This window comes from Catharus ustulatus, chromosome 1 (assembly GCF_009819885.2).
Source record: "Catharus ustulatus isolate bCatUst1 chromosome 1, bCatUst1.pri.v2, whole genome shotgun sequence".
Taxonomy (NCBI): domain Eukaryota; kingdom Metazoa; phylum Chordata; class Aves; order Passeriformes; family Turdidae; genus Catharus; species Catharus ustulatus.
In genome coordinates, this window is record NC_046221.1 from 66,911,890 (window position 1) to 66,934,568 (window position 22,679).

Consider the following 22,679-nt stretch of genomic DNA (forward strand, 5'->3'; position numbering starts at 1 on the left):
AGGCACCTGAGTAATTATGTGTACATGGGGAATAACTGGATATTAGCAGATACTGTGATCTGCATGAAAATAGCACTGTGAGCTCTGTGAGTAGAGACTAAAATACTGGAAATTGTAAACAGCATCAGGCATGCATTTTCTGTGGCTGACACATATCATTGCTAGCCCAAATCTCCCATTCTTCAAAACAGTGCTGACCTTTTGAATTCATAGCGCAGTGTAGCGGCTTCTTTCTTTCTTCTCAGCATCACATGCCTGCCATGAGGGCAAATGGAAGACATGGTGCCAGGCACAGACAGAATCATTTGTTTTTTTCCATTCTCAGTCCTCTGCTACAGACATGCCACTTCCACAGGAACCATTCTCATCAGTACTCTTACTACTTAACAGCAAATAGTGGCACAAATGTCTATCTGGAAAAGTATGTTTCAGTAGTTCCTTTATATTGTGGAGAAAACACCAAATGAATGGCCTCTTATACAGATGAAACGAACTATAAAGAGTCCCTTTTCCTGAATATCTCCATGGGAAACACCCCACAATGGCAAGGCTCTCCTCAAACATCATTTCCAAGCACTCAAATGCTCTGCCTTCTATCTAAAGTCCTGGGCTCATGTTTGGTCATACTGGATCATCTGAGACACTCAGGCAAAGAGGTGTAAAAGAGCTCTGTGGGAAGGCAGGGTGTTGACCAGACATGTGCAACTTTCAGATAAAAGAGAGAGCACTACCTTCTCCTGCAATGTGTCTGAGGAAGCGTCCCAGGCTTCAATTTCCAGCAACTAACAAGCCTTAGCTGGTGTGTCTTCCAAAGAAGTCTAAATCTTACAACCCACTGACTTCATAATTAAATAGACTTTAAGGCTCAAAGCTCCTGTGGAAGTCACCTCATGTTGTATCTGGTAACCCTGTATTAATCCCTCTGGCAGCAGATGTAGATGGACTCAGCTTGTGCTGAGTCGCTTGTGACTTCTTTGTTGAACCGTGGCTAGCACCGTTGAAAGTGGGGAAAATAGTCACAAATCAGGCTCCTGTATGCTGGGGGGAAACAAAAACAACCAAACAAAAAAACCACAACAAAAATCCCCTGTTGCTTCTCGAAGCGCAGTGAAGTAGGAAATTCCTGAGGCAGGTGCAGGTGGCTGTGCTCTGACCACTCTCCTATGACCAGCCAGCTGCACATTTCCCAACGCCTCTAACGCCACAGGCACCCTCCGGCTCTGCCGAGCTCCGCAGGGCGATGGGGAGCCCGGCTCTGCCTCAGCATTACCGGAGGCCGGGCACGGAGGGGGCCGGGTTTGGGCTCAGAGCAGAGCACCCCGCGAAGTGGGATTCCCACGGCAGCCCAGCTAGACCAAGTGGTGTCTTTTTTATATGGCTGGAGGGACAGCATTTTGGGCCGTGCTGCAGCAGCCCTAGCAGCGCTGGGGAAAGCCGCAAACCCCCGCTCGGGAAGGTGAAAGGCAGAGGCAGGGAAGGAGGCAGGCCAAGATGTCCGTTCAGTCTCGCAGCGCGCGGCCGGGCTCCCGCACCCGGTACCAGCGGCGGCGGGGCCCGCTCGATCACATGGAGGCGCCATTTCCTCTGCCCTTGCTTTGCCCTTAAGGCCGCCGCGGTGCCGCCGGCGCCTCGCCCCGCACGGGGCGGTTGCGGACGGGCGAGGCGTCCCCGTCTGCCCCCCACCGCACGCTGCCCGGCGGAGAGGTGGGGGTGGCTGCGGCGGGGGACGGGGCAGGGGCCGGCTGGCTAAAAACAGCCCTCGCCTAATAAAGCGATGGGGCCCGGTGCCCGCGCCCTATAAATAAGCTCGGTGCGCGGCCGGCGGGCTTTGGCCGGCGCGGCTCGGCTCTGCAGGCGGGGCGGTGCAGCTAGCACAGCAGGGCCGCCAGTGCCGCCGCCTCCGCCGCCAGGACAGCCCCGGCCCCCGCACCCCGACACCCCAGCGAGATGCCCCGGGTAGACGCAGACCTCAAACTGGACTTTAAAGATGTCCTGGTCAGACCTAAAAGGAGCAGCCTTAAAAGCAGAGCAGAGGTGGGGGCATCCAAACCTAGCATGCTTACTCCCCCCCTCTCCCTTTCTCAACGCTTAACTTCCTTAACCCGCCTTTCCTCCTGCTTTATTTTTATTCCCCGGTCTAGCGGAGCAATGCCGTCCAGGTCGAGACGCCCTTTGAGTGGCGGGGGATGCCGCTGCTCCTGGGAGGGGAGGACGGGGCCGGGGTTGCGAAGTCCGCGGTGTGTCCCCCCACAGCCCCAGCGGAGCTGGGGGCGGCCGGTGCCGCGCTGGGCCCCCTCGCTCCTCAAGCTGAAACATAAGGGGGGCAGCGGGGGATTGCTGGATCCTAACAGGTGCCTCTGCGGCGCTGAGGGGGGCCTGTCCTCCGGTTTCGGAGGGGGCGGCGGCGAACCAGCAGCGCTGCAGGACAGGGGTGTCCGGTTACCCGCCCCGCAGCTTGGGCCGGCAGAAGCCGGTGATGCCACCTGACAGGCTGCAATGCCCTCACCCTCGGGGGTGTGGGCGGTGCTGGTACCGAGGAACTGGCGTGCTCTTAAAAAAAAAAAAGAAAAAAAAATTAAAAATCAATTATTGTGATAAACCCGCGAAGATGCTAGGGAGCGCTTCTCAGTGCGCAGGGTGCCCCGAGCTGGGACCTCGTTATGGGGGGGCACTAAAGGGAGTCACATCAAACCTGGGTGGGTTTAACCCCCGTGTGGCCTGCGTGTGCAGAGCCCTGGGGTCCCCCGGGGGCTGTGTCCCTGCTGGCCACTGTCAGCCGGAACAGTTCTGTAGTTCTCTCTCATCAGGGATCGGGAAATACTCCGGGAAATCAATCCCGTAACGATCGATTGCATCCACAAAAAAAGATGGCTGCCTCAGGATCGAAGGTGCCTTCTCGTTTACCCCACACAACCCCAAGGTTAACAAAGGATTTCGTTTGACTAAAGAAGGAATTACGTTTTGATGGCTGAAAAGAGGATTAAGGTTTTCTCCAGGGGATATGGAGTTGTGAGAGAGACCGAGGTAGAAAGGGAAAGTGAAACAGGGAGGCTGTGTTTACTATGGACCTATGGCCAGGGATTTTGAGGGCAACAACTGAGCAAAGCTTCTTTACCATCAGAAGGTATGAGAGGCCCTCTCAGTAGAAAGCTGATTTCTGGCAAGTGATTTTTAGTTTATGATGAACAGTTTCTCGGCCGAGTAACTCTCATCGTGTGCAATTACTGCATATAAAGCCTGTGGGCACTTTCAAGCCATTTGCTTGGGGACCTATGGATCCCTCCGTAGAATTCACTGTACCGGCCTGGCAAACAGGTGGAGCTGTGCTCCACTGAGTGAGTGGCAGGCACATGGCTCCTTCAAGTGCAGTGTTCTGTATATTTAGCAGGGTGCAGGCTGTGGAGAGAAGGGCTGCTGGGAAGGGAAAACGATAGGAGGAACATGAGCTGATATGGCAGGGTTGTAACGGGTGTCTATGATGAAGTGTTAAATCACTGCAGATGAGAAAAAGTGCATGTCATGAGGGGGTCAGTGAAAACCGATGAAGGTTAAGAAATTGGACACCATCACTGAGGCTGTGGCAACAGGGATAAACAGTCTGCGAGAGCCAGATCTGAAATGGACAGCCCCAGTCTGCTTCAAAACAAGAATATAAATAAATAGTTCTGGCAGAGGAACAGAGGCAGCATACTACAGTGCCTGTTACCCAGCAAGCTGCTGCTTTGAAGCTTGTATCAGGAAGCGTCTGCTTCTCTGGTGTGAATGCCTCGTTTTGTGCAAGGATAGCTTTTTATGCAGTGACTAGAGTTAAGTCAGCTTCCTAGAGAGACAGGTTAGGATGTTTGCAGATCTTATAGGTTTGCTGTGTTGGTACTTGTTTCTGATTCCTTGCACTGTCTTCACTTTTCATGGTTGCTTTCTCCTTTTGAAAAGATACCAGAAAATGAGATGCTTGAATTCAAATACAGAAATTGGTTAGCACAAAGATGTGAGTAGGAGCAGCATTATCTGTCTGTGGGGTCTTGGTATTCACATAGCATGTTCTTGCCTTGGCTGGGCTTACTCATGAACTCTGTCCATTGCAAGTTCACCAGGCAAGTGTCCTGTAGGAAGTGGTTAATTTAATATTTTTTTTTTAATTTAAGTAAGTCCACAAGAACAGCACAGTTTGCTAAAATAGGTAGAGAGAATGGCAACCACCATGATCACAAGTGTTGACTGATTTCCACATGAGGAAAATCCTAAACACACCAGGATAATTCAGTATGGAGAAGCAGCAACTCTGGAAGATATACTGAAAGTCCATAAAGTGAGGAGTGGAATGGAAAAGGTGAAACTGGGTAGTGGCTGTTGATTGTCTCTCATAAAACAAGGAAAAGCACTGAATGTATTTACCGGGCAAAGGTTGTAGTTTTTATGCAACATATTTTTTGTCTTATTCCTATGGGATATTGGAGATACATAAATGTGTGAAGGACTAAAAATTACTAGGCAAGTTCTTGCCATGTGTCTATTTTTTTGTGTTTTGATGTCTTTTCTGAGATGTAGCTCTTTTCCTTTCTGAAGTTCCTTTGAAAACCATGTTTTTCATTTGAAAGAGATGTTTTTCCTTTGTAAAACTGTCGGGCAGTGGTTCTGGTGCTGGTGTATGTGTGGAATTGGTTGTGGGATACTCTTGTCTCCCCTTTCCCCTTGAGTTCTGGTTAATACATTGTATAAAGAGGGAGTAAAGTAAATTCAATTTTCATACTTGTGTCATACCTATGTTCTTCATACTATTTTCTAATGTTAGCTGCAGCTAAAACTCCTGTAAGAATGGTTTGTCATCCATGGTGGCTGGAGAATTAGAGCTCTGATAGTAAATGGGAGAAGGGAGTGTCTTCATTAAGATACAACTTAGCTTGTTCACTAAAGTGACCCTTCACTTACAGCTTATATGAGAAACTGATTCATAGTTTATCACTGAGGCACCAAATTCTTTCTTTTATAGAAATCAGTAATAAATTCCTTACAATATTAATCAGAATCTGGCCTGCAATTTAGAAGTGCTCAGAATGTGTTTTAATTGAATAGTAAAAAAATCGTGTATTTTTTATGTTACTTTCTTTCTCGTGATGGATTTCAGTTTATTTCAGGTCTCCAAATGTTACAGGGATAAAGTTGCAGTGAGGATTAGTGAGAACAGAAAGAGCTTTCATTATTGCTAGAGACTAAACTAATATCTTAGAGCTGTGCATTTCTTTTTTTTTTTTTTTCCCTTTTGAGATTTTTTTCCCCCAGGTAGGAAGATCCTAGGTAGGCCAGTGGGAATTGATCTAATTTGATAATACCTCTTGCAGATGTAAGGGGAAAAAAAGCCTGATGTTACTGTGATCATTTGAAGGTGCTGAAAAAGAAATAACTTTGAAGGTGAAGGCAGATACAGTTTTAAGACATTAACTTAGAAACTAGCAGCTTCTTGGTTTAGCAAGCCAAGGTATGATTATTCATACTGTGTGGCAAGAGTGCTGGTAACCAGGACCAAAAAAGCATATTTTGTCTCAGTCTTTAAGGTAATTGACATTATAATAAAGTCTTCAATGCCTTGGAGACAGAGGGAGTTGAAATTCTGACTTCGGTGGAGTTAGGACTTCAATTTGAGATTCTCAGGCAGCCATACAAACAGCTGAGGTTACTTCTGTGTACAATAACCCAGAGCCCTCCTTGTCCTTTCTTTCCAAGCCCTTCTGCCTTGCTCCTTCTCTTTTTTAAATTTTATTTTGATTCTTTTACTTAAGTAAGGGCCCTATTTAATGCAGGAAAAATTCTTTTGAGTTTTTTTTTCTTATTTGGAAGGCAGAAGTTGTTAAAAAAAAAAAAGATGTAATAGTGGAACAAAAGGAACAGGAAATGTGAGGAAAATCAAGAAACTGTGTCTAAATGTGCTGTATCTGAAATCTGTGGCAAAACTGGTGTAAGATTACAATCAGTTACTTAAAAGAATGCATGTCTGTTCTCTGCAGGTCGACCTCAAGCGCACCTTCACCTTCCGTAACTCCAAGCAGACATACACAGGAATTCCCATTATAGTGGCAAACATGGACACTGTGGGGACATTTGAAATGGCTGTGGTTATGGCAAAAGTAAGTCTTAACTCTCATTTCTGCAACAGTTGGGAAGCTGCTGGGTGACAATGAGCAGCCTTTGTTGATTTTTTAGCTAAGTTTGTTGGAGAGCAGGGGAATGTGAGTTTAAAACTCCAGAATAAGAAAAAGCACTTGTGCTTTTACAACAACACAGTTACCACAAACAGGGCTCCTGATACAAGAAAGTTTCAGTGGACGTCTTCTTTATTGGGAAGCTTCTATCTTGGGCATAGCTCAGCTTCTGATAGAGCTTCTAGAGCTTAGTTTTGAGGTCCCTTTGTGCTCCCTGCCAAATATTAGCTGACAAGTTCTGAAATGTAGGTTATGGGGTAGAGCTGCAGCACTTTCTAAGTTAATGAGCTTCTGTTGCATTCAAAATACGGACAGTAGCTTAATGAAACATATCATAAACCTGGTCCTGAAAGGTTGGCTAAGTTGCCAAGTTGCTTTTTAAAGAGCTGTTTATAGTTGCCTGGTCTGTTATTCATTGCTACTCTTTTTTCCAAGCAGGATGAGCCTATACTTAAAGAGGGGGTTTGTAATGGCTTGTTTTGCAGCTGAGGGAAAAGTTACTAACTTGGACATTAATATCAGTTCTCTTGGCTTTTTGCTAGCATGCAATGTTCACTGCAATTCACAAGCATTATTCTCTGGAAGAATGGAAACTGTTTGCTGCCAATCACCCAGAATGCCTTGAGGTACATTTTTCTACTGTAAATTACTGTGGTTTATTGCTTTGTTCTGAACTCACATACACTGGAGTCTCTTGGGAATGCTGTTGTCAAGTGAGGTTTTGGGGAATGAAGATATTTGCTGTTCTTAAATTCATCAAGGGAAGTGGCTTGTCCTGATTTAAAAGAAGGACTATGTGAGTCAATTATGAAAGTGCTTATATTAAGATGCAAAAAAGCAAAGTTTATATATGCCTGGAACGGAAACAGAGAAGTATCCTGAATTAAGAAGGAGGAAGTACTTGGCAGTAGGTATGAATGCTGTGCATCTGTTTCTGTTGGGAGCTATGGTAGTGCACCAATGTGAATATTTTCAAGTAACCACAGACTGACCCTGCACACCCTTGTGCCAGGCAAAGTCTTTGCCATCAGGTGTGCAGGCTGGAGGGGCCCAAGTGCTGGGCCCAGGCAGGGATGAGCACTGGAAGTTGTCAGAGCTTCTGTGTCTTCCACTTACCTTCTTGCACCAGAGATCATTCCTGGCTGTGCTCTTCCACTTGTTCACAGGTCTTAGCCTGAGCCATTATATTTAGTAAATTTAAACATTGACTTAAGTTGTGACTCTCTCACATTCAGACTTCTTTTCTTCTGGCAGGCCCTTGTACCAGTAGAGGCACTGTAAGTGTGCCTGGCCAGCTCCTCTTCCCACTCAAAGTTCATTGCAGTTTTTTCTCTTCTCGGTATAGAAGAGAATACCAAACAACTGTATTGTATCTTTACCTGTGGCACATTTTAGAATTATATTGTAAAGGGTATTGGTTACAGAGTTGTCTCAAAGTGAACCTAGCACTTTGACCAATGAGGATTATTTATATGCCAGCATAGGGTAGAAGGTGGTCCCAGGAATGTCCTGTGTCTGAACACTTCCTAACTTATTTGTGGTACATAATAACTGGAATAGGATCTCCTATTCCTATAGTGATTGAATACTGACTTGCACTGTGACCTTGGATTTCTGCAGAGGTTTTGTAGGCCAACAGCTGTGGAAACTATTTTTCTTTTGGAAAGAACTCATTGGAAGACAAAGGAGAGGAAAAAAATGCTTGTTTTCAGAAGAAGAAATTTGCTTGTTTGCAATGGTAGCTGACCCTGCTTGAGAAAGGGGATTGGACTACAAAATCTCCAGAGGACCCTTCCAAACAAAATTATTCTGTGATTCTGTAGATCACAGGAATGCTTTTGAACTTAAAGACCCAGATTTTGCTCTCTGACAGTGCCCCAAATTTTGCCTCTCTAACTTCCTGGGAATATACCAAGTTAGGGCTTCATCTGTGTTCATGTTAATATGAGTATGCCTGAACCTTGATTGATCTCAGATGATTATATATGCCTGTGACAATCCACCCGTGAATGTATGCTGGAATGCTAATTTCCCTCTCTTTTATATCATTTAAACAAGACACAAATAACCCACTGATTTTCCCAGGAAGGTATTTATTTCATATTATATAGTGCGATTTTTCACTAGTTATCAGCATAAGTCCTGCCAAGACTATGCAGGAAAAGACATACAAATTGTGTTTGTTTATTTAAGTTTTTGCAACCTACTACTCTGTTTTGTTCTCTCTGTTTTTTTAGCATGTAGCAGCAAGCTCAGGTAGTGGACAAAATGATTTGAAAAAGTTAACAAGTATTCTAGAGGCCATTCCAGCTATCAAATACATCTGCCTGGATGTGGCAAACGGCTATTCAGAGTATTTTGTGGAGTTCGTGAAGTCTGTCCGTGCCCTGTACCCACATCATACCATTATGGTAAGTATGTAGAAAGGGTGGAGGATGTGTGTGTGTGAATTCTGTCCAGGAACAGGACCTAGGGTTTGACTGGTAGGCGTCAGAAGCTAGAGAAGGAAGGGAAGTAAGGAAGGATGTTTAATAACAGTTTGTCATTGTCTATCTTCCATTGCGGATGATTTGTGTGGGAATGTTTAGCATGTGCTCTGATACAGCTGTCTGATTAAGTTGGCATGGAGAACTGGGTGGATCCAGTTCTTTTCCTACTCATGTCCTCCTTCCCACAGACTGCTAATCATAAAGTGTATATGTTTATTTTGGTGATTCCAAGCAGAGGTTTGCTGTGGAAATGTGCCAGCATTTCTGACCAGTTGGGGCCAATGACTTTTAGATCACTATGAAGACAGCTCAATGCAGACTGATCCTTGCCTGTGATGAGAATGAGAGGGATGTTGGGCGGTTGCAAACAGCATTATCAGGGAGCAAAACAGTCAGTGTTTTTCATGGTGCTTTCTGTGATGTTATTATCCCATCTCAGAATACTAATTCCATACTTCCTTGAGCCCTTTTGCACTAAGAATAGGGTCTTTGCATGGACATGGAACTCCTTGCAGCAGAGCGCTACTGCTGCTTTCCCAGGGCTCTTGAAGAAATGTTTCCATAGAATAGCAAAAATCCTCAAACAAGAAGATCTGTAATGAGGCTACCAGCCTTTCTTCATGCCAGTGCAGCAAAAAATCATGTGTTCAGGCAACACTGCCTGCTTTCCCATGCCAGAGATAAAGCTTCATGCATGTAAAGTAAATGTGAAATAAGAATGTTCCTAAATGTGCATTCTCCCTTGGTTCAATAAAGAATAACATGTTCAAGCAGCTCAGAGGAGGATGCTTTCCTTTCTCCCATGTTGGAGGAAGGCAGTGTTCTTGCTTCTCAGTGATGGAAAACTGAAGTGAGCTGGAATGCTTCTTGGATTCTGGGTTATCATAGGCTAATGAATAGGCATTCTTCAGCAGCTTCCAGGAGATATGGGAACCATTTTGGTATGGCCGTATTTCTCATGTCTTTGGAGAGAGATTTTTGAACTATGAAATTATAAATGTGGGCCTTCTGAACTTTCTGTTTCATATTCACTGCAGTGGTGGAAGAAGCTGTTTCCTTACTTTGGATCTGAATATTGTCCCTAGTGACATGATTACTCCAGTGTCTTTGTCTTTGAAGAGATGTGGGAGGGAGCTTAAATCACATAGTTAAACCCAAAGACCATCTCTGTCAGGAGTGGAAAGAAAATTGTGTGTCATGCCCTCCTCCACCTCCCCAGTTTGCTGACTTTGCTGGCTGAGGAGGGAACTCAACCAAGATGAATCTCCCAGAAGGCAGAGAAGGTCAATTTCAAAGTCAGGAATCAGCCCCACATTTTAGTCCAGGGTTCTTAGTCCAGTCTCATACACCTTCCACATCTGTTCAGCTGCCTTCCTAGTGTCTCTGCTTTAGTGACTAAGGTTATTGTTACTTCATGTCTCATTGTCCTGACAGCACCACCTGCTTGAGCACATTTGCAGCCCTGTCCTGTTCAGTTGCCTTCTCTGATTGTAGTTCCTTTCTCTGAATGTGGCTTAATATGGCTTACGTTTTTCATATTTGCTCATCAATGATTTCCACTCCTAAAAGCATGCTAACAAACTTGAGGTGTTCAAAAATCTTCAGTTTTACAAATCCTCCAGAGTCTGTTCAGTCCCTGAAGGTCTCTTGATTCAACTAGAGACACCCACCTCTGCCCTGCTTCCAAGTTAATTCACATTCTGTGCCAAAATAGCCTTTTGAAACTGTTCCTGGCTAAAATGCAGGAGCTGATCTAGGCTCCTTTTAAGGGTAATCTGAAAGACATGTCCTGCTGCTACCTGTTCCGACTGCTTTGATACGTCTGTGCTATGCCTGCAATATGTTCTCTGCTGTTGGGGCTTTCAAACAAAAGAGTAGCAGTTAAATGGGAGGTATAAAAATAAAGAAGCCTTCTCATAGCTGAAAGTGATCTCCAGGACCTTGCAGGCTGTCCTGTTTGCTTTCCTCAGCATGACTATTCATTCCACAGTCAGCTGAAGTGCAATACATAACAGTAACCCAACCCTGGATCTCAGGGAATGTGTGTTCCCAGGGGCCACGTAATGGGTTCAGCTGTGAGGTTGAAAGGGGATGTGGTTATGTAGTACTCTCTGTGACCAATACTCCCCTGCAGACAGAGAATGTCTCTTGTGTAACAACCTTTCAAATGCATGTTTCTGTCTTTTTAAATACTTACTTTTATAATCACATTACCTTATTTTCTTCTGCCTGGTTCTGACACAGGGTTTTTTCACTACTGCATTTTGTATTAATTTATAAAGAAGATCAGTTTCCCCATGGAACACAAAGGGTAGGGAAGACAAACAGGGGCACAAAGGTACAAGATGACTTGTCTTAAATCACTCATCAGGTTGGAAATGGGGGAAGAAGGAGTGTTTAAGTCTTCTGAGTGTCTCATAAGTGCCTCCCAGAACCAGGAAGACTCTGAGCAGAATCACCCATTGGAGTGTTTTACTGTTGTGCAACGTTATGTGCGTCAATTGTGCTTGCTTGCTCAAGTCTAAAGAAAACCTTTAGTCAGCTTTATGATGGAGGATCAGAGCCTTTATATTACAGGTTGCACAGTCCTTATTTATTAGTTTAACTGTAGATTTTAGAGTTATTCCATCATCCTGAAAGTCTTTACAAGCTAAGTTACCTTTGCCAGCAAGGTTTGCCAAGTTTTTATCCTGATTTTCTTTTTCATAATATTCCTCTATTCATTACAGAAGAGCAGTCCTGAGGGGTGCAGGAAGTGTGGCAAGAGAAAGACTGAGACAGGAGCACGCTTGGAGATACAATAGCACCCATAAGATGTGGGCCAGAGAAGGAGTCAAGTAGAATTGCAAAGCAGAAGCAGAGTGAAACAGAGTGAAACTGTTGCTCCTCCTTGGAGTCAGTAGCAGAACTTTTCTGGGCCTTAGTTAAAGTCAGGATTCAGTCAAAGAAAGCTATGCAGGCTACTCAGAGTTCATCCCTGGAACACACACCAGAGTAAATTCAGTTGTGGCATATCCACCAGGTCTGAGTCTCAGAACAGGGGCCAGGCAGGATCCCAGGACAGGAGAGGGTGATGCTGCTCAGCCTGTCTCAGGTCACGCACAGTACTGAGTGCAAGTGCCCACTGAGTATGGCTCAGCCTTGCAAAGGGCATCTCCCTCCATCTCATGGTTTAGCACTCCTTGCTTTCGTGGGTGGGAAGTGTCCTTTGGCCGTCTTCCTGATAATGTGGAGGCACAGACTGTGCTTTCCTCTACATACAAGAAGAAAGTTTGAGAACTGTTGTCATAGACACTTCTCCCCAGCTCCATCCATTGCCATTTGCCAGCAGCTTTCAATCAGTGCAGCAGTGTTCCTGTCTTAGGCAGTATGAGTTGATATTTATAGTAGGCTTTCATGAGGCACAGTATCAAATGCCTGACTGAAATTCAGAGGCACTGCCCTACTGTGTTCACTAATTTTGTATCTCTGTCAGAGAAGCCGTAGTCTTTATAATCCTGTTAGGTTAAATCTTGGTCTCATTAAAGTCAGTAGGGAAACTCCCTTTGACTTTTCTGAGGCCAGGGTTTTCCTCAGGATTGACCCACACAGTTCAGTCATCCTGGATAGTGCTGGAATGACCTAGGGTGGTGTTCACTTGAAACCTTTTTTTGATGCTCTCTGAGGTCTGCAAAAGGTACCTAAAAGAAGCAAACCTCTCATTGACAGGTTGAAGTCTGCTATGCAGAGCTCCATGTCTTCCTTGAAAATTTGTTAAGGATCTGCAGATTCAGAAAGACAGAAATCAGTGATATGTGTACATGCATTTCAGGAAAAAAAGTATGCTGGGGACATAAGTGCTTTTCCCTGCTAGGATGAGCATTTTGAACCAACATATGCAGTTTTAACATTTTCTAGCAGTACTTAACAGTAAACGTCTGGTTAACATTTCTGAAGAGACAGTTTGACAACCCTCTATGCTCTGCTAATAAGGAGACACTGCTGTTTAAGTTAAATACATATTTGAACCCAAATCTCACAGAACCACTGACTTGAATACTTGCTCCTTCCTAGTTATGAATCTTTTGAATGTGTTCCAGTATTTCACCAAGTTGTAATGTGGTGTGTATCATATAGCACAGGTAGTCATCTGCCTTCTAAGGTAAACTGCTTCCTTTGTGTCCTAAGTCTAAGGTAAACTGCTTCCTTTGTGACCTAAGTGGCACACTCTCCGTCACCCCACCTTGGAATGTACAGCACTTAGTGTAACAAATTACCACTGAACAGAAAGGAAGCAGCACTTAGCTGAAACGCTGTACGTATTATATATCCTGTATTTCCTGATTGTTCTATTCTATTTTTGATCAATATCATGCTCTTTTGGGCAAAGTTAAGTGGTCCTGTATCATAGACCACAAATTGCTGCTTGAAATTATCATTGTTTTTATAAGTGCTTCAGGTGGTGGCTTGTCAACTGTTTCAAGCTAACAAAAGGAGGAAGCAAAATTCAGTAAAAATAAATAAATGGTGAAATTAGAGTCAGAAATTAGTAAGTGGAGAACAGACTTTGCCCAGTGTTCCCTGGGTACCCTTCTGTTGACTTTGCTAGTAGTTACATTTGAATAAAAGCTATACTAAGTAAGAACTTTAGAATTTGCCTCCTCCTCTGCCCCTATCAGTACTGCTACAAACACTTGCTAAGTCCTGCAATATCATTATGTAAGAGGTTTTCTCAACATCTTTAGATCTAAATTCAGATCTCCAGAAATTAATAGCCTGTCTTTTGAAGAAGTGCAGAACGGGTGATGTGGAAAACTGGAGGTTTATCTTGTGCAGTTTTTCTAGTTAGGAATGTTCTGTAGACATGAGACAAGCCACAGAGATGAAATACAAACCAAACTCATGTCAGGTCTGAACCTCCCTAAGGGACGCAACTTTGAGCCATTCATGTGCATCCTGTCACTGGATCCCGTAGAGAACTCAGCACCTCCCTCTCCACTTCCCCTCCTCAGGAATCTGTAGTGAGCAATGAGGTCACCCCTTGGCCACCTTCTCTCCAAGGTAGATGAACCCAGTGCCTTGGCCACTCCCCACAGTACCTGCCTTTCAGTCACATCACCAGCTTTGCTACCTTCTGGCACATTCAAAGACTTTCATGCCCTTCATAAGTTGTGGGTGCAGTTTATAGGATTGCATGTTCCCTCAGAGTATGGGAATGCAATTAGTACAGCTGTAGTGAGTCAGTTCAGCGTGTGCTGTGTCAGCATTCATTTGTCTTGTGCAGCTCTTTGCAGAGAGGAAAGCATGGTCTGAAAATGCACTGGCTAACAGTTTGTTTTCAGATGTAACTCAAAGCATAGGTTTTAGCTCATAAATCTCCTTTGAATAGGATTCAAATGTCATTTGAAATCTTTGCTTTTTGAAGACTGTCTTTTCCCTGAAAATCATCTGGACAGAGGACACTCCTGGCAAGGGAATTAATCTCTAGCCTCACTCTGACTGCTGATCCATCAGATCCACAATTGGATGCATGCAACGGCCTGTCTTGTCACACTGAGCTTGCATCAAAATGTTTCTTTAACTGAATAGAAATAGACTGGCAGCTCTCTGCACTTGCTGCACCAGTTTTGCAAGCCAATTACCAAGTATGTGCTAGAAGGTTGTTTTGTAGTTTCTTTTATTAAAGATACCAGTAATTCTGTCACACTGGCATTCTCTGCATTCACAGCATCCATGGACCAGAAAAATCTGTATCTCATAGTATGTTACTACAGGCCCCATACCCAGCCAAAGCTCTGACAGAAGAGGGCCCCTACCTCCATAAACCACATGTGAAAAACCTTACTCTAGGAATAGGTAACACAGTATCAGGGGAAATTCTACAAGTTTCTGCTGCATTTTGGAGTAGGTAAATGTTCCTGGAGGCATGAGGAGATCATTAGGTGATTGTGACGCACCAGTGTGACACAGGGAAATACATTCTTGTGTGTCAGGCAAGACATTTCCATAGAAAAGGTAAGCATTGTGCAAAGTCTTGGTGAGAACTCACCTGTACCACTGTGGGGTCCTCATTCCTCAGGTTCAAGAAAGATCTGTCTGGTACGACTTCAAGGAAGTCTGGTATGAAGGCAAACAAAGACTGAGCAATTGATTTGGTGAGAGCCAACAGAAGAAGCAAGACAAAGGCTGTCAGAGCAACCTTCACTTTCAGCAAAGATAACAATGTAGGCAAAAGGAGAAAAAAAGCTATTGAAGTGCAAGGAAAATATGGTAAAGAACAAACCAATTCAGAACTGCTTTCAAAGATGTTACCCTAAGCAGTATGCTCTCTGTATCTCTGCAAAGGTCATGCAGAGGGGACCAAACCCCCGTTTTTAACCAGTGTCATCACCACAACCAAACATGTGTATATGGTATGAACGCTCAGATTTGTATAGTCTGTATGTACATACTAATTTTGGCACCAATGCACAAAATTAGATGAATAGCGCCTTACTTTCAGTGGGCAAAATACTGGATCCTAAAGGAAAAAGATATTTTCCGATGTTTTAAATAAGATCTGAACTTCTTCCTGCGAAGTGAGTTAGGCAAAAGGCATGGAGGTCTCTAGGCTATTCAGGAGAGATAGGTAGGGCACAAGAGGTGGAGGAGCTCACTGTGTATAAGAGAGAACAGCCCTTTGGTTAGGAATGATGTGGTTGAGAGCCTCAGAGTAAGGATTAAGGGGATGGATGACAAAGCATATCTCCTGATGGGATGCTAAGGATCAGGGTTTACTGGACTAATTGTTAAATTCATTTGGTGGTAGAATTTACCTGTACAACTGGTTTAATTTCAGTGGCATATCCAAGGAACAGTATGGTAAACTATATTCTTCCATACTCTGCATAGTTGAACTTGTAAAAGCACTGGATAAAACTTTACATTATTATCTTTTGTTTTTACTGCAGTAGTCTTGAAATCTCCTGTACATGTGATACTGTTCTTTCTTTCTAGGCCGGCAATGTGGTGACAGGAGAGATGGTAGAAGAACTTATTATTTCTGGAGCAGATATTATTAAAGTGGGTATTGGACCAGGTAAGTCAAATAAGGGTGGCTTTTGGTACCATTGGTAGAGGAGTTGTCCAAATGGAACAAGTGTATAATGCTGTTAGAATGCCAAGACCCACTCCAGTCAATAAAGTACCAGTGAGCTTGCAGTGTCTTTAAGAAATAGGCACACAGGGTACTAGTGTTTCATACTGCATGGTGTTGCATATTGCACCTTCAGTCAGTGAAGATGCCTGTTATTGGAAGCACTGGGCTGCTGAGTTCCTGACATTATCGCTGGTAACATGTGTTGTATTTGGGAACACTTTTCCAGCCTTTTGAAAAGAGGGTGAGCCATCTGAGCTAAAGCTCAAAGGATACTGTGTTCAGGTGTCCACTTCCATCACGGAAAGATGGGTTTCTGAATAGCTTCATGATTTGTGTTCTGTGAAGCTGAGTTATCCTTGTCAATGTCTTCAAAGATGCAATGGCATCAATTGTGAAATACGGAGAACTTTGCCTCTACCTGTTACTATTGCCTGGGAGCTAAAATTTACATTAATGCACTTACATGCGCTCTAACATATCATTCTAACATTTCAATGGATAAACAAGAGGACCCTGAACTTCTTACAGTGTTTTCCCTATCTTCCCTTCCCTAATATTGTTGTCTGGCATGCACTGCCTTGTGCCTTCCTTCACATGTTCCTTCTCTTGCTATTTTCTTCTTAGGCTGCTGCTAGAGTCACCGTATGTGGGCTAGATTTTAAAGTGGCTAACACAAATGCCACTGACAGTATAGCTGTGATCAGCCAGTGCAGTGCAGGCACACGGTTTACTCTGCAGTGCCGGATAGTTATAGTCCATGAGTGGATAACTGGAGGAGAGAAAATGATTTAATAAACATTGCAGTTGTGCATGGGAAGATATCGCACAATAAATACTGCAAAATACATGAAAAATAAACTACAGAGATTTCATGGTGTAATTGTCATGGGCAAATTCAGATTTAAAAGAAGAATAATTACAGTTTGTAGCCTCAAACATGGAAATACAAGTAAATGCTCTTCTCCCTGGAGATCTTCCTGAACACGTCTCTACAAGTTGACCATGCAAACCCACAAGAAACAAATGTTCCTTTCTCAAGTCTTGAGTCTCTTTTCCAGATAATGATCTATCCTGTGGATAAAGCATTGCCTACACTGTAAAGTAAAAGCCCTGTGGAAATTATATTAAAATTAATTTTCTTACTGTTTTGCAATAATTCTTCTGAGTGTTTTCACTTTGTCAGTTCTTTGAAGGCTCTTTGGTAATTTTTGTTTTACTGGTAGCTTGAGTATACCTGCATATCAGCTGAGCAAAGAGGTCTAGATTTCACTGCATTTGGTTTAGAATCTGTTTTGAAATTCTTGTTACCACGCAGACCTTTTAGGTCTGTATCCTAAATTACAGGACCTAGACTGGCAAAAAACAGTCCTCATTTTGACTGTTAATTTGAGGAAAAAATAGAGAAGGTATTCCAAAAGGTCTATAGCTATGTTGAACTGTAATTAAATTGTTTTATGTACATATGTAAAACATAATTTATATTATAAATTATTAGTTTATAATGATAAGATATAGTTGAGATATTTCCCTTGGTGTTACACTGTACAGCTTTCAGATGATTACTTATCTCTCTTTTTAAATGCTATGTGCTTATCCCTTTATATTCCCCAAAATTACAGTCAACCAAATATTTCTGCCTACAGTATTGAACAAAAGATGGGAAAAATTGTTACAAAAAAACCCCAAAAAATCATCAGGTGTTTCACCAGAGAATTACTTCCTTAAACATGCAGAAAAGAGATAGAAATATTTATTAGAATAAATATTCAGGTAACAAATGCTACTGCTGAGTCTCATGAGTTGTGGTTCTAGTCCTTTTGACCCTTCCCTTTAGGCACCTCAGTCAGATTAGCTTTCTTGTGCTGCAATAATTCCCTCACTGAGAAGCATTACTAACGAGAACTAAATTGGGACTAGCCCTGGAGAAGAAAAGGGGGACACCATTCTTCTCAGCCACAGCTCCCATGAACTGGTGTGGGAGCATTTCAGAACTCAAGTTCCGATGCATTTCTTTTATCTGTGAGAAGCCAGCATTGGCAATAGAGACTTCTTGAGAGAAAAATAATGCTGATAGAAACACATTTTTTCTGTATCTTGTCTGTCATCCTAATGGGCTATGTTTATTCCTCTCTTTTCTCTTGTCTAGGTTCTGTGTGTACCACTCGGATTAAGACAGGGGTAGGCTATCCACAGCTAAGTGCTGTTATTGAGTGTGCAGACTCCGCACATGGCTTGAAAGGACATATCATCTCTGTAAGTAACTGTCATCCACTCTGATTCCCACTGTGCACATCACTGTGGAACAGGAGAATCAAACAGTCTAGTACCCTGCATGTTAAAACCTGTCCTTCTGTCATCCTCAGTTGACTCCTGTGTTAGCTCCTAGGACAGGCAGTGGAGATCCAGATGTAAAGAAGCCAAGTCTCTAGCATTAAAAAGATGTGGGCACCTCACTCCTGTTTGTGCCTATTGAAATCTGCTTCTTGCTCCCCAAATGGAGTAAGCTGCTATGTAAACAGGATAGGAAACTTGAGTGTGTAATTCCTATGAAAGACTTCTGAAGAAGGGGTATAATGTAAACATGTGAACATGACTTTCCTCAGAGTGTGACTGAGGCGCAGGCAGGCAGTAGAACGGGAGTACAAGGTGAAATGATGCAAACTCATCTGTGCCCTAGTTGGATTGATTCAGATAACATCCTCACAAAGCTCTCTGTGCAGGGATAGAAGTGTTTGAGGTGGCTCTTTTGAGCACAGCTGGCATGTGAGCCACTTATGTTCTTACTAAACTCTGGGGAAATAAGAAGCCTGTGGAAGAAAAGAGCATCTGTCTGTATTGCCTGCTAATGGTAGTTTCCACTCTTGTCAGCAAGACCAGATACACCTCACAGAGAGAGAGTAAATTGATAAGCATGGCCCAGACTGAGCTAGAGTGCAGGTTGCAGCACCCAAAGGTCCCACGTGCTTGGGCACACATAGGCAGTCAGCATGTCCTGGCTGTGTCAGGCTGGCACAGGCTCTGCAGGCTGCCGGTGAGGCAGCTGCTCATGGGGAGGCCACAGGGGCTCACCTGTGTGCTGTGCTCACAGCCAGAAGCCTCCCTCTGCCACCCTAGGAGAGACCACACACTGGAATTTGGATCTACTGCCAAGTGAAATCACTGGAAGGCCCTGGTTTCTTCGACCCAGTTGGGACTAACATCCATGTGAGGAAGGAGTGTTGTGTTGTGTTGTGTTGTGTTGTTGAGGAGGCAGGTGAGAGGAAAACAAACTGATTGGGGATGTGCAAAGGGTTTGACTGGATGTCTTGGAGTATAATGGAGCAGAAACGTGTTACAGTCAGATCTGTCTTGCTCTTTATTGTTAATGAATATGCAGTCCCTCTTCTCCATGGCTCCTCTATATGAATTTTGCAGAAAAAAGGAGAAGCAGTCTGTGATTTTTATGACTTGGGCAGTATTGCAAATGTTTCTGTTTATAATAGACAGTAGAACATGTGCAATAGAGCATGAAAGCCTCACTCATTACTGTGAAGGCTGGATAAGTATAGGTGTCATCCTGGCACTGGTGCTCAGAGATCCATCCGAGTTTTGCAATAATAATTTTCTGCTAGCAGCCCTCAGAAGAATACTGTTATCCTGATTTTACAAGAAAACATGAAGTGTGTATTCAAACTGTTGAAAAATTAGATGATTCTGTATCTCCTTTCCTGCTTTGGGAATGGATCAGTTCTTGACTTGCTCAGGTTTTAATGATCCCACACCTATCAGCCCCCTATGGGGAAATATAGAAGGGCGATTTGATACCTGTCTACTGCCAACATCTGGGCCAAGAGAAATACCTTCAGCTGTGGCTGGGATCTCTAACATCACTTAACCTCAACTCTGTCACACAATCTAAGAAGAGTAAAGCAAGGATAAGGAGCATTCAGATGGGTATTGGTGTATTTATTAGGGAAAGAAAAGACTGGACTGCATGGTTGTTGCCAGAGCTCTGGCAAGAAATGGAGGAGAGGTATCCTCATGACAGAAAAACACCATATGGCAGCAATTCTAAGTATAGAATTGGGTCCGGTGGCAACAAGTGTACATGGCATCCCTCAAAATGTCTCATTGCTGTCTTTCTGGGGATTGAAGAAGGGACACACCCTACCTGAGCCAAAATAAATCCCTACAGGCAGATTATTACCACAGCTGTCTATGTCAATTCCCCAGGAGAAAATGTGTCCAGCAATTTTTGTTATGTTGATATGGAAGTAGCAGGAAGGATGTGAAAAGATTCAAACCCTACCTGCTAGCTTCATATAGATTGTAGCTAATGGTAGCTATAGCTTCATGTAGATCATAGCTAATGATAATGATTAGTCCCTTGGGGTACTTTCCTGTTTCCTCTTCGGTCTTGTCAGTACCTTCATCAAATTAACTACTCATTCTTGTTACGTTGGTACAATTTACATATGAAGGAAAAGAAGTCTTGCTCTCAGAATGAGGAAGGTGGTGGTGCTGAGCACAGTATAGGCACTGCAGAGAACACAACATGACTGAGCCCAGATCTTCAGGAGCTCTGCTAGGATGGGAGCACAAACTGGGATTTGAAACATTCCTGTTACTGAAGTTATCATGTATGATTTTTGGAACTGATGCGTTGACAAGGAAGGTGACAATTTTCAGGCAAACATGATAGTCCAAGTGAACACCTGGTGTCTGTCTAGTCATTTACACAGAGAAGTAGGAGGTAAAATTGCACCAGTTACTTTCCTCATGCTAAATTATCTGTAAGACTCAAAGCTCACCTCAGAAATTAATCTTTCATGACTCACTGAAAGCAGAGAGGAAACCCTCCCTGAGATACAGGCATGGTTTCTGTCCTGTGCTGTTTGTCTGGGAGCCAGTAGTCTCAGTTTTCATTCTTGCTAATCCATTGGCCTTGAGAAAGTGCTGCAGTGAGTTACAGTGGAGGGGGCCTGCTGGAGATGTTTTGTGTAGGTCAGAGAACTCTGCTGGACAGAGAGGCAGTCACGTATTCTAGTAAGCCAGCAATGTGGGAAATGGAAAGCAGCCCTGCATGTGTCCACTCTCATATGGCTATCATTTGACAGAGATCCCTGCTTCCCTTTCTCCCTGCCTGGGTGATAGGTCACCAGCATTCAGTGAAAAGAATGACTAAGGGCTTCTTCATCCAGCTACTACCATACTGTCCCTTTTTCCACACAGAAATATACCCAGTATATGTAGTTCAGAATAAAGCACTGTATGTATTGGTTTTGCTGCTGTATATGCCACACACTTTATGTATCTCCTGCATAATAGCTATCTGTTTGCTGATACTGTTTATGCAGTTTATTATAAAGGTTGTTTGAAACATAAATCACAGTTATAAACTCATTATAAATTGCATATAATACTAAATGTTCAACCAGTGTATACTGGTTTTCCATCCTGTGGGTTTTTTTTCCCTTGGGCTAGATTTTGTTGCTGTAAAATTGCTTATCTATCTGTAGAATAGGACTGGGGACAAAAACATTACTTCAGCCCCATTAAAGTAATTCTGTTGACTGGAAAGCTGCTTTCCCCCATCCTTCTTCCTAGCATCCACTTGGCTCAGAATCATGCTGTCTGCAGGTTCCATGACCATAACCCTTTCCAGTAGTCTTAGTTTGGTATTATTCCAGTTCTCCTGAATTCCGAGGCAGATTTTTACAGATAAATTTCCCCAGGGTTTTGAGGTAGAGGCTGAGCCTGCAGCAAGCTCCATAACTGAAGCCCAGCCATCTACAAGTCATTTTGAACCCAGACCCAGGGCCCTGTGGGGACAAGCGGAATTTCAAGGGTAAGCTTCCAAGGCAATGCAGCAGCAGAATGATCTTACTTTGTAAACAGAGTGCCTGCTTTTTCACATGGAATGAAGTTCTTTACTGCATATAGCTTTATTACATAGCCTCTTCTGACATAACTGCCTAGTATGTTCCCTTTTTGTTTCCCTTTCTGTGAATCACTAAATTTACCCGCTCCTCTGAAGTAACAGGAGACGTCTACAGATAAAGAAGGGCTGTGAATCAATACTGTCAGTTCCTTTTATCTTAAATGGTAACCTGTGAGCGTTTGGGCAAGTCTCTTAACCTGCTCAGCATTTTGTAATTTAGTAACATTCAACGTGATATTTTTTGCAGCCGATGATTAATGGTTACACAGTAAGGCCCCTCATCCTCATGGTACCTCTGAGAGCATAAAACCTTCATCACTGCCACTACTAGTTTAGGTATAAAAGTCAGATATTGCGCCACCTGAAAACAACTGACTGCAACCCACCTACCAGAGGGCATTACTATCTGTCTCTCAGATAGTAAGAGTCCTAAAAGTGTTCTTTGAAGATTATTAGACCCTTCTTTCTACCCTGGTTCTTCCTCCCCTGACACATGCACACACACTCACACCCTCCTCCAGGCTATGACAGACTTGTTAAAGGGAAAGAATTGCACAAGCAGAGCCCTTAAAAGGAGAGACAGATTCAGCTGTCAGCCCAGCACTCATTTCCTGGAGCTCACAGCAAGGGTATCTAAGCTCAACAAAAGGCATAATGTGCTAGAGGTTATCAGCAAATGGAATAAAAGCCTTTAAAGTTCTACCAGCCGCTGTTTGCAGTGGGGTGCCCTTTGAAAAGCCACTCACTTTTGGATCCACCTGCTCAGTTTGTGTCTGAATCCTCTTCTTGGCACACAGAGTTTCTAACCACAGCCCTGCTGCCAGCTGCCCATCAAAGCCAGCTCTGATGCAGCTGATGGTGGGGGTGTCTGGCTGTGCTCGGCCGCAGGTCATGCACAGCCACGCATTTCTGCCAACAGGGAGGTGAAGCAGCATGAGGTAACTGGCCAGTCTGAG

General features: G+C 43.6%; 1 protein-coding gene across 1 annotated transcript in view; it reads left to right on the forward strand.

Moving 5' to 3' along the window:
* The first annotated feature begins 1,708 nt into the window (after nucleotides 1-1,708).
* The window catches only part of GMPR (guanosine monophosphate reductase), a 40,761-nt gene continuing 19,790 nt past the window's right edge, over nucleotides 1,709-22,679 (forward strand). The window contains exons 1-6 of the mRNA XM_033071049.2: nucleotides 1,709-2,034; nucleotides 6,003-6,122; nucleotides 6,740-6,823; nucleotides 8,435-8,608; nucleotides 15,662-15,743; nucleotides 17,950-18,056. Coding sequence (XP_032926940.1) covers nucleotides 1,948-2,034; nucleotides 6,003-6,122; nucleotides 6,740-6,823; nucleotides 8,435-8,608; nucleotides 15,662-15,743; nucleotides 17,950-18,056 — 654 coding nt within the window. The 5' untranslated portion in view covers nucleotides 1,709-1,947. The remainder of the gene's footprint in view (nucleotides 2,035-6,002; nucleotides 6,123-6,739; nucleotides 6,824-8,434; nucleotides 8,609-15,661; nucleotides 15,744-17,949; nucleotides 18,057-22,679) is intronic.